The sequence below is a fragment of the Nannospalax galili genome, unplaced genomic scaffold (assembly GCF_000622305.1).
Source record: "Nannospalax galili isolate Female #2095 unplaced genomic scaffold, S.galili_v1.0 scaffold1382, whole genome shotgun sequence".
In the NCBI taxonomy this organism is placed as follows: domain Eukaryota; kingdom Metazoa; phylum Chordata; class Mammalia; order Rodentia; family Spalacidae; genus Nannospalax; species Nannospalax galili.
Genome location: NW_008348397.1, coordinates 662,185 through 674,019, shown reverse-complemented (window position 1 = coordinate 674,019; position 11,835 = coordinate 662,185). Strand labels below are relative to the sequence as shown.

Genomic DNA, 11,835 nt, shown 5'->3' with positions numbered 1-11,835 from the left:
CTCCCCACCCCCACCCCCCAGCAATTTTTAAAGAAAAAAGATTCTACCAGTTGAATAGGCATGGAAATACTGGGACTCAGTTTTCTTATCATAAAATGGGCTTTGGGAAGGCAAAGTGATCCCCAAGATTCCTTGAGGCCTTGATGGATCTGTGTGAGAGGCAGGGAAGCTGTTTGATGGCTGTCTCTGACATTCTGGCTGCCTGTGTCTACTTGATGGCTGTATCTGACATTCTGGCTACCTGTGTCTACTTGATGGCTATATCTGACATTCTGGCTGCCTGTGTCTACTTGATGGCTGTATCATCTGACATTCTGACTGCCTGTGTCTACTTGATGGCTGTATCTGACATTCTGGCTGCCTGTGTCTACTTGATGGCTGTATCATCTGACATTCTGACTGCCTGTGTCTACTTGATGGCTGTATCATCTGACATTCTGACTGCCTCTGTCTACTTGATGGCTGTATCATCTGACATTCTGGCTGCCTCTGTCTACTTGATGGCTGTATCGGACATTCTGGCTGCCTGTGTCTACTTGATGGCTATATCTGACATTCTGGCTGCCTCTGTCTACTTGATGGCTGTATCATCTGACATTCTGACTGCCTCTGTCTACTTGATGGCTGTATCATCTGACATTCTGACTGCCTCTGTCTACTTGATGGCTGTATCATCTGACATTCTGACTGCCTCTGTCTACTTGATGGCTGTATCATCTGACATTCTGACTGCCTCTGTCTACTTGATGGCTGTATCATCTGACATTCTGACTGCCTCTGTCTACTTGATGGCTGTATCATCTGACATTCTGACTGCCTCTGTCTACTTGATGGCTGTATCATCTGACATTCTGACTGCCTCTGTCTACTTGATGGCTGTATCATCTGACATTCTGACTGCCTCTGTCTACTTGATGGCTGTATCATCTGACATTCTGACTGCCTCTGTCTACTTGATGGCTGTATCATCTGACATTCTGACTGCCTCTGTCTACTTGATGGCTGTATCATCTGACATTCTGACTGCCTCTGTCTACTTGATGGCTGTATCATCTGACATTCTGACTGCCTCTGTCTACTTGATGGCTGTATCATCTGACATTCTGACTGCCTCTGTCTACTTGATGGCTGTATCATCTGACATTCTGACTGCCTCTGTCTACTTGATGGCTGTATCATCTGACATTCTGACTGCCTCTGTCTACTTGATGGCTGTATCATCTGACATTCTGACTGCCTCTGTCTACTTGATGGCTGTATCATCTGACATTCTGGCTGCCTCTGTCTACTTGATGGCTGTATCGGACATTCTGGCTGCCTGTGTCTACTTGATGGCTGTATCTGACATTCTGGCTGCCTGTGTTTACTTGCCCCCTTCACCCTCAAATATGCCACAATACACCCCACTCTAGGCTACCCCAGCTCCCTAAGATATTCTATTTCATTTTCTCAGTAAGAGGCAGAGCATTCTAGGAAAGCAATAAAGACTGGGACCCCCACCTTGCCCCACCCCAGGACTATGACAAGGTCAAGGGTCAGCCAGATCTACATATCTAGGTCTAACTGTCTCCAAACAAACAAACCAACAAACCAGGGACTAGAGGTTTAGATCAGCTGGTAGAAGGCCTGGCCCAGCATGCATGAAGCCCTGGGCTCAATCCCCAGGTGTACTAGCCTACACCTGTAATCTGAGCACTTAGGACAGGAGGATAAGAAGTCCAAGGTTGGGCAGGCTAGAGAGCTCAGCCCTGCAAGCTGAACAGGAGTTAGACCTCCAGAACCCAGAGTAGAAGGAATCAACCCCCAAAAGTTGTCTTCTGACTTCCATATGTTCGGTATGGCTTGAGATCACCTGGCAACCAGGCGGCTATCTGTGAGATTGAGGTTGGCCTGGTCTACTTAGGGAGCTCCAGGCCAGCTGGGACTAGATAAGAGATCCTGTCTCAAAAAATAAAAACAAACAACAACAAAACTGGGTTGGGATGAGGGTACTATAACAGAGTGACATAGACCCTATTACACTACCAAGCTCGAGTCTGGGAAAGGGGCTGGGATTCACAGACCTCAGCACAAGGGACATCTGCACCCTCAGCTTAGTCCCTCCCCCTACAGCCCTGGTAGACTAAATCAGGAACCCAGATGTCTGCTGTCAATCTAAGGGGAAAGGTACAGCTGAGACCCTCTTCCTTCCCCAGGTGATTCCTCTAGCCTACAATGGACCTCCTGCCTGCAGGTCCCTACAAGAGCACAGGTAGTCTGTCACTATCCCCATTCTAACCACAGCCTGATCTCTGCGCTCTGCAACCATTTGCATGGACCCAGAGAATTGGGTTTCTGTAGGCCAGGACTCTGATGATCCAATTTACAAAACAAATAATCCTGGTCATCATTTTTCTCAAGCCAAAAGAGCAGGCCCACTCCACATACCTGGAAGCTTCAAAAAGAACTGATGAGAAGGGGAGCTACCATGCACGCAGGAGTGTGGCCTCTACCTGACAAAGGTTAGGCAAGAGCCAACTGCGAGGAATCTGCCGTTTGGAGCCGGGGCAAGGGTCTGAGGACAAACCAGGCTGCTGTGTAAATGCATGTCTGTAGCCCTTGACACCTGGTTAGCTAGAGCTAACCCAGAGCTCTAGCCTGTGTTCACTCCCCGCCTCATCCTCAGACAGAAGCCTTTTCACTGTTTACAGTCACTTTCTAGAACTTTGGAAAGACAGACCTGGGACAGACAGCTTTCTTCTCTCATTCCTTTTTCTCCCACAGGATCCTAACTGCCCTGGGGCTCAGGAACTGGCCAGGGACAAGTAGAACAGAGGCTTCACTGCACACCAAACTCATCCCCACACTCACTGGGTGGCCCTGAATCTTGGTAAAGTGCCAAGCCACCACCACCTGCCCCTGTGGGTCCCTCCTAGGCTTAGCCCCGTGGAGGGGGGCAGTGTTATACAGAATGAACCCAGGCCTATGGTCCACAAGCGTGGCAAGGGTTGAAGGGGGGTGTGAGAATGGGGGGCTATTCCCCAGAGGCAGTTAGAAAACAGGATGGAATGGAATGACAGCAACCATCTGGCACAAGGCCTGATGCACAGCAAGGACTCTGGTCTAAGGTCCAGCATCCTTGGAAAGGGGAAACCCAGGTTCAGTTAGGTGCTGAGGCCACGTGTCCACACTTCACAGTCTGGCTGGGAAACCAAAGGCTCAGCAGACAGCTCCACCGAGGGGATGAGGATGGAGCTAGCAGTCTACTGCAGTGGGAGCAAAGCACAGCTGGGCCATACTTCCTCACCACAAACCCAGCCCTTCCCAGCAAATATCCATTGGACCAGAGGTCAAAGGCACCTCAATAAGACTGAGGCTAGGGCTGTAAAAATGACTGGAGAGGCAAGCTCCCCTAGCTGAAGGTCAGGAGAGGGACAGAACTGGAGACTCCCCATAGAGGAGGAGGCTTCATCTTCTATCTCTCCCAAACCCCCAACTGCTGCAGAAGCCCCTCTTCCTCTTGCTGCTGGTCTCCCCAAGAAAAGTAAGCTGGAACTCTGGCACTGGGACTAAGGAAATGTGGTAGAACAAGTCTTTCTCTCTGACTCCCAATTCTCACTGAATGGTAGGTGGACTGCCTGGAGTCTTCAGAAGAAATGTGGAACTGTATCGCCCAGGGCTCCTCAGCTCAGCCAGGCTTCTGCCTGCGAGAGGAAGCCCAGAAGCTGCCCAAAGAAGACTGGGAGTCCAGGCTGAAGCAGTCCTGCAACCAAGGGGTTAAGTGCCCTTGCTTCTCAGAACCCCACCCCACACCCCAAAGGAGGGAGGAAGTGGCAGAGAATCAGAGCTTGTGTGAGCCCTTAAGAATTCAAAGAATGTCCCATTTCCCTAGGGGCTGGGAGGGGCTGGTGGGGGGCAGAGGAGCAGTGGAAGTCCTGAGAACAGAGCTATGGTCCTTCCTCTCTCCCTCAACCTACCCAGTGCCCATTCCTTTAGAAGAGACAACGGTCATGCTGCCTCTTGGGCTTAAGATTTTATCATATATCAGTTCCCTGGCACCAGGCACAGGTTGACATATAGCAGTGGGCAGGCCTTAAGTGTCTGGTGAATATTCAAACCGAAGGAGAGGAGGCCATGGTATCAGGAGGGGACTAGGAACAGTTGCATGAGAGTCAGCTAGCCCTCATAGCAGCTTAAGCTCTCCACCTTTTTTAGACAAGTCCTAAGTTTCCCTTCCTGGTGAACTTTAGCTACTTTACCTTCTGAAAGAATTAAGGAGACTAGCTGGGCATGATGGAGCAAGCCTGTAAACCCAGCAATCTGGAGTGGAGGGCAACAGGATTAGAAGTCTAAAGCTATCTATCCTCAGATACAAACTGAGTCAAGGAAAGCCTAGGACATTCAAACAACAAAAACTAAGACAAATTAGATCCTAAATTTATTTGATTACTGATCTTACCACCTACCTGCAAGTCGCCTCACTTTTTAAGCAACCCCCCAATTGTACCCCATGTCCCTTGCAGAGGGCTCTGAAGTCAGTTGCTGCAGGTACCCTGGATCTGACACTGAGGTTGCCCTGACTACTCATGAGGTCACCTCAGGGATGGAAAGTTATGGCACTCTGAAACTGCAGATGATGCAGATGGGATGGGTGGTGTCCCTCTAGGGTGGGAAACAATGGCCCCCCTACCAGGCCTGCCTCCTGAGGACCAGGCCCTCAGGAACAGCACCTAAGCTAGCAACTTTCAGAATAATGGAAAAACAGTATCTATGGGCTCTGTGCTAGGCCAGGGCATACCCTTCTCATGAGATGAACAAAAGGACTGACTTGGCTCCAGAATCTTCTAGAAGGAACAATGGAAGAAAGAACCACCAAAGCTTAGTAAGTGCCCAGGTGACAGATGGAACCTGTAAACTGCTGTAGGAATGAATGAGAAAGGGCAGCCAAGGGGAGAGTCATAACCCCAAACCCGATCCAGGGGCAGCCCCAGCCAGGCCGGTCTCTTAATCCTGAAGTGTCATGCAAGCTGCACTCTTAGCAGGGTACAGTGAAAGGGACCCACAGGCTTTACCACCCAGACTGGCTATGAATTAGCCTCTAGTTAGCCCAGCCAGGAGACCTTGCAAGGCGAACTTCCCCAAGTCTATCTATAAAATAGGGATAGGAAGAGCCCTCTGCTGTGAAGGCACAATGTGATCACAATATCTCAAAAGTAGGGTGTGCCAAGTGCTGGCAATGTCACCTTGGCCTTATGAGAAGGGAAGGAAGAACTTGGGGGAAAGTGAGGTGCCCCCCACCCCAAGACTCACGCGTTGCAGTAGGGCTTCTTCTCATAACCCTTGTAGTTCTTCATGTTCAGTGTCATCTTGCAGGTCTCGCAGTGGAAGCATGCTTTATGCCAGAACTGGGTAGAGACAGAGGAAAATGCCATCAGACACTAGGACTTCCCTAGGCATAGACATGGAAGCCCTCCACCACTGGAGTCCTGGGCCTGAGGCTGCAAGGATACCCGGTGAGCCGTGTTGTTTAAGGTCACAGGCTCTGACAGCCAATGATGCTACCTCTGTCCCTATCCCCCACCAAGGCAGTGACTTGGCTGTCAGGACAGGGAGAAGGGCAGATCTAAGGGTAAAGGGAGTTAGAACCCACTTATGGATGGAGGCAGCAGCCTCCAGAAAGGTCAGTTCCACCTCCCAGCTCCGGTCCAGGACAGACCTCATTGCTTATGCAAAGCGGCAGTCCGTTGCTAAGCAGCAGATCAGGAAGGAGCAGTGCCTCTAGCCTTCAGGCCTGCAGAAGAGGGCCCAGCCCCCTGGCAGACAGACCCAGAACCAGGGCACTCCTAACTACCTCTCTGAAGGTCGGTGCCACCCTTGAGTTCCCCTTCATGATGTTCCAGTTCAGACGCCTCCCCCTTCACAAGGGACCCCTTATCAGTGAGTCACCCAGTTCTAAGTGCCACACCCACATCCTGCTCAGCCCCACATCTCTCGCTCCCAGCTGGATAAAGGTTGGAAAGCACCCTGCAGAGACAGTGAAAATGTCCAGGTGGACATCACAGCTCCATCTAGGGAGCCAGATGACCTTGGTTTCATCCTGTCCTGTGCCTGGGAGTCTGACTCCACATCCTGTCTGTGGACTGCATATAATACCTACCCCACCCCACCCCCCAACACACACACACACACACACACACACACCCCTGCACAGAGTGAGATTAATGAGATATCACCTCAGCAAGGTACCTGGCACCTCAGGCCTCCACTGGAGGCATACATCCAACCCAAGCTCCAACAAGTATGTATGAGACTGAGGGGAAGGTAAGCCTCTAGCAAATTCAGGGGTCTAAAACTAGTCATCCATCCAGGGTGGCAGATGAAGGGGACAGGGAAGGCAAGCAGGGAAAGAGAAAACATGCAATCAAAATGATTCCATCCCTGAGAAATGTGGTTCCCCCACACCAGGCAAAGCCATGCAAATAACATGTAAATTCACCCTGGTGTCACAGGATGAGGATAGGGATTGGCATCTACCATGCCCCGGCTGCCAAGACCCCAGAATCCATGCTGACTGGGTAATCTGACTCTTTCATTACACCTGACCCATTTCCCTGGCCCCCAAAGGAGGAGACCAGAAGCCAGGGAGGGAGACAAGGAGACCTTAAAAAGTGCCAGAGCAGTAGGACTGGTTCTTGGCCATTGGTCAAGGAATTTCCCCCCAAGGCAGTGCTTTTCAAAAGGTGTTTCCCAAACTAAGAGGGGCTCCACAGACACTTAGAGCAGATGGAGGAAAGGGAGCACTGAAGTCCAGCTGGGGAATCCACCCACCTTGGCTTACTTCAACACCAGGGTAATTTCAGGGGTCAATCCCTGTCTAATGGAACACTTTCCCTATCAAGGAAAAATGTAATGGTGAATGTTATGGCGATAGGGAAACCACTCCTTGGGAAGACAGCCAGCTGGAAGTCTGGAAGTAAAGCGATGGCTGGTCTAATTTGGCCCTACCCCAACCTGGGCCCATCCCAGAGCCACTACCCGCACCACAGTAACTTTCAGATTCCTTACTGTTTGGAGTGGTGTACAATTCCAACACACAAACCCTTAGAAAAACCGAAACAGGATGGTCCCTTCCCCACAGGTCCCTATGACTGGGAGGCACTGGCAGGCTACCCCAGCACTATCACCACCCAGTCTGTGGCCTCTGCCTGCATGCCCCTGCCTCCCCACCCCCGCAGGGGCCTGCTAGGAAAAACATTCTCCAGAATCCAGACCATGACCCACTTTCACACACACATACTCAGGAATATGCTGTCCTAGGACTAGGGACCTCCAAGGTTGCCTCCTGATTGACTTAGTAAAGAGACAGGCACCCTTCTCTAGCAGCTGGCCAGGCCCCCACCTAGAGTCAAACCTGTGAAAAAGGAGGAACAGAAATACACACACTAGCATCTAGACCAGGGTACCCACAAGGTCCTTCCAGGCTGCCCCTGGGAGGAAGGGAAACCCCTATATTAGGAAAGAGTTCACACCCACAGGAGTCCATGTTCTCAACTTGATACACCACAGTATGGGACAGGGGAGGGTGGTCACATGTCCTCTTTTGGGTGGGGGAGGACTTAAGAGCAGAATAGTAAAAGACCAGAATGGGTTGAGGGCTGGCCAGGTGATTACCAAGGGTAGTGTCTGCATCTATAAAGTGGGGCTACAACTGTCATCTCCCCAGGCACTGTAGGGGAACCAGAAGACACATCACCACCCTCTTCTGTTAGAAGGTTCTGAAGTTCAGGAAAATCCAGCCACTCCTGCCACTGTACACCCCTTTATGGAGGCGAGGAATGGCCTTGATAGTTTCTGTGAACCAAACCCAGGATGATGGCAACTCTGTCCTGCCCATTCTGGTCTGGGGAAAGGATATGGGGCTAAGGGAAGATGAGGGTAATGGTTCTATCACGAGAGTCCAAGAACCACCTGCCTTCTTCCCCTAGCCCAGGAACCTTGGTTCACAGCAGCAATGTCCCTGTTTACAAGGGTCAGGACTGAGGCAGCAAAGCTCATCTGGAGGCATGTAGTTCAAAATCCGGTCCACAAATTCCATGGGATCCCTCCCTATTCACAAGACAGGCCTCTGATGACAGGAGCCTCTGCTCAACCAGACCCCACACCAGAGGACGGCCACCCTTCCCTTGCCTGCCTGCTACACTCTGTGGAAAACTGACTCTACATTATAGACGAAACAGGCTAATGGAGATAGAAGCCTTGGCAAGGGTCCCATGCCACACAGGCCTCCATGGCTCTGGAGGAGGGCGAGGGGAGATTCATTCAGGTCCCTGTACCTGCAGCCTGACACCTTGTTCTCTGCACTTGACCTCCCGAGGGTGGCTGTGACTCAGAGCTGGAATATGAGACTTCTTTCCTGTTGCACAGGGTTATAGTTTGTCCCTCCTTTAGGGTCAACACCCTAGCCTGTCTCCAATTCAACTCAGGGCCACTGGCTTATAGGCACAATTATTTGTTGCACCTCCACAAATCCCTTTCAGTAACATCAAACTACCCCAGCCCCAGTCCTCAGAACCCTCATTCTTCCAGACAGGCTGAGAAAGGGATGGGGACTCACTTTTGGAATGGAGACAGTATAAGTAAAAATACTTTTTGCTAATACCCTAGCAGAAGACCTAAACAGTAAGAACTCTGAGGACTGGGGTTGTAGCCCAGTTGGTAAAATACCTGCCTAGCATGCATGAAGCCCTGTGTTTAATCCTCAGCACTGTACAAAATGGGTTTGGTGGGCACACAGCTATCATCCCAACATTTGGGAGGTAGAGGCAGGAGGGGGAGTTCAAGGACAGCCTAGGCTAAATGAGACCCTGTGAGGAAGGAGGGAGGACGAAAGGAAGAGAGAGGGAGGGAGGGAAAGACGGAGAGAAGGAATTAACTTTGGAAGCTGGGCATGGTAGCACATGTCTCTAATCCCAGCACTTAGGAAGCTGAGGCAAGAAGATTGCTACATGTTCTAGGTCAACCTGAGCTACATAGTAAGTTCCAGACCAACTTAGGCTAGAATGAGACACTGTCTCAAAAAACAAAAAAAGAAAGAGAAAACTTTGGCTTAAGGAGTGATGAGACATAACACCCATCAGTCTCCTGTTCCAAGCAGGCATGTCCAACCCACCGTTGGTGGGCATGACCCTGAGGAACTGTGGCCAAATACAAAATCATAAACTCACCAAAAACACTGAGAATGTTTTTTGCAATATTTTTTGCAACTCCATTGGGAGAACTTTGTAGATAACCATGGCATGTTGCAATGTTAAAAGGCTAGAGAGACTCACTTGGAGGTCTCACAGTTCACAGGAGCAGTCCCCCACTGGTGTGTAAGGCAGTCTGCACACTGCAGTAAGTAACAGCTGGCAGGCAATGGGAGGTCTTGAAGTGATGGCAGGGTAGTCTAAACTTTCCTAAAAGAACAGGTACCACAGCTGCAATGACTCTGCCCTTTTGAGAGGAAGAGGGGGAATTTGGCCATTTAAGGCAGGAAGCCCTCACTAATGGGCCATTCCAGGAGAGCTGACAGCAGACCAATCCCCTAGCCTTCCTTACCATCTCCACCTGTTTTCAGCTGGGGGACTCAAGGCAGCCAGGAGAGAAAAAGAAAGATATGGCAAGATTCTTCACAACACAGGTCCCCAATAAATATTTGTTAAATGAAAGGGGTCACCTGTTTCTCAACTCCCTTCTCTAATCCCAGAAACCCTTGAGGGAAACAAACCTTAACTTCCTTCTTCAAACACTGTCATCAGCAATATATATTTATCCAGCATGAAGTGCACACTGGTACTGCTGGCTGGGGGCAGGGTGGCCTTCAATGGTGACAAGATTTACCCACCTATGCCTTTGGGCGATAAGACTCAGAGAGGAGAAAAGACCTAACAATAAGGACACAGCTTGTGCTCTGGCCATGCAGCAGGCTACATGTCATGAGGAACTGCAGTGAATAACACCAGAGTAAGTTGACTCTGATTGCACACCAGAAGCCCTGGGAAATTAGGTAGCAACCATGCCTATGGGAATGAACCTTCCCCACTCCCAGGTCTCCGCCCAGCATCCTCCAGGGCTCTAAATCCAGGTGCCGTTTCTTACTGCCTGGGGGTCATGGGAGGAAGAGAACTGTTACCAGGATTTTCCAGTTCTCCAGCTCAGTGAGGGGGTGGGGGGGGAGGTCTCTCCAGGGCCACTTCCCCTAGGGAGAGTTCTAAAACCAGGAAGGAATCATCAACTCCCACTTCCCGGGGCAGTGCCAACCTGAATATCCTCTTACACAGAGGGCACAGAACTGAGGAGGGTATCGCATAGGATCCCTGCCCCCTTTCCTGTGACACACAGGCAGTGAAGGTCTTTACAAGGAGAGTCCCTGAGGGGATGAACAGAAAAGGAGGGAGGACACAACCTTGACCACACTTCCTGCCCTGCCACTTCCAAGGCAATGACATCATCAATACCCATCTTATAGATGGGGAATACTGAGGTCCTGAACCATTCATAAAGCTGACGGGTGTGGGCCTGAAACAAGGACAAAGTCTCCCACCTCCCAAGCCACAGCAATCATGTACTGCCTCTCCCATTCATGACTGTGAATAAGGGGATTCTGCCTGTTGGCCCAAGAAACTGCAAATGCAGGCTAAAAGCCCTACGCGGGAGAAGGCAGAGACTCTCATGCAAGAACAGTTAACGCCTCAAGAGGTTGTTTCTCCATTAAGAGTGCCAAGCTCAAGTCTAGCCCTCCAGAGGCTGGTACAGTGAGCTAGCAGGTCAGCCCTTTCCCTTAATCTTCTAGCCTCCTGGTTAGTCAAGCCCAGGAAGGTCAGTGAAATAGTCTGGGTCCCTAGGTTCGTTTTCCCAAGGAGCAAGTTCAAATGTGTTTCAGAATCTCAAACCCCACCTCCTGACCTGGGCTCAGGGGTTAAAGGTTCCAGAGAATGAGCTAAGCCTAAGGGGGGGGGAAGGGGGAGACAAAGTAGCCAATGAACTATCCCAGCCCAAACAAAACCAGCTCCCCACTTTTATGCGCCTGCCTCCTGGCAGTTCAGACTGTAAGGAAAAAGACGTGGACTAGGAGCCAGCCTGGGGTGTTGGGTACAATGCACTTAGGAAGAGCCGAAACACTGGCGTTCCCCTGCGGCGGTGAACACTGAGAAGGGGCAGGTTGCCTTAGGCTTCAGGGAGCTTCCAGAAAGGCGGGTCCTACCTCAAAGTACACTGGAAACACCCAGTTCTCCTCTTCACCCCCACATCCCCCTTGCAGAAATCTAATAGCTACCAGATGAACGAGTCCGGCCTGGGTTGGGGACGCATAAGTGCCCCAAGGGGACAGCGAATTTCCAGAAAGCTACCCTCTCCCCTCTCCAAATATTTCCCCCTTTCCTCGGCTCCCCCAGAACTCAGCCAACCCCACCCTCCATTGCAGAAACCTGCTTTGAAAAGTTAGCTCTTTGTTCTCCAAGCCAGACTCTAGACGGAGCACAATTTCAGGTCTCTGCAAAGCGCCCCCCATCCACCCGGCCCCTCCGGGCTCCGGCTGGGCTGCCCAGCACCCGGAGTTGGCTAGTAATTTGAACTGGGGGTTGGGAAGTTATGGAGGAGGTCTGCGGGTTCCCGAACCACAGAACCAGCGGGGTGGGGGTGGGGGGGTCCAGCAGGTCGTTCAAAAAACGGGGTCTCGCAGTGAGGTTTAGGGGCTCCCCTACCCCTACACCAGAAGCGACAGTGGCTGGCCGATGACCCCCTACCCAGCGCCCAGCCACCCGCGGCCCGAGGCGGGTTTCGCTGGCCCTGGCCTCCGCCCCGCCCCCGCCACCCCCT

At 51.2% G+C, this 11,835-nt stretch overlaps 1 protein-coding gene across 1 annotated transcript in view; it reads right to left on the bottom strand.

Moving 5' to 3' along the window:
* The window catches only part of Lasp1 (LIM and SH3 protein 1), a 46,936-nt gene that overhangs the window by 33,779 nt on the left and 1,322 nt on the right, over positions 1 to 11,835 (bottom strand). The window contains exon 3 of the mRNA XM_008845280.3: positions 5,290 to 5,384. Within this exon, the coding sequence (XP_008843502.1) occupies positions 5,290 to 5,384 (95 nt within the window). The remainder of the gene's footprint in view (positions 1 to 5,289; positions 5,385 to 11,835) is intronic.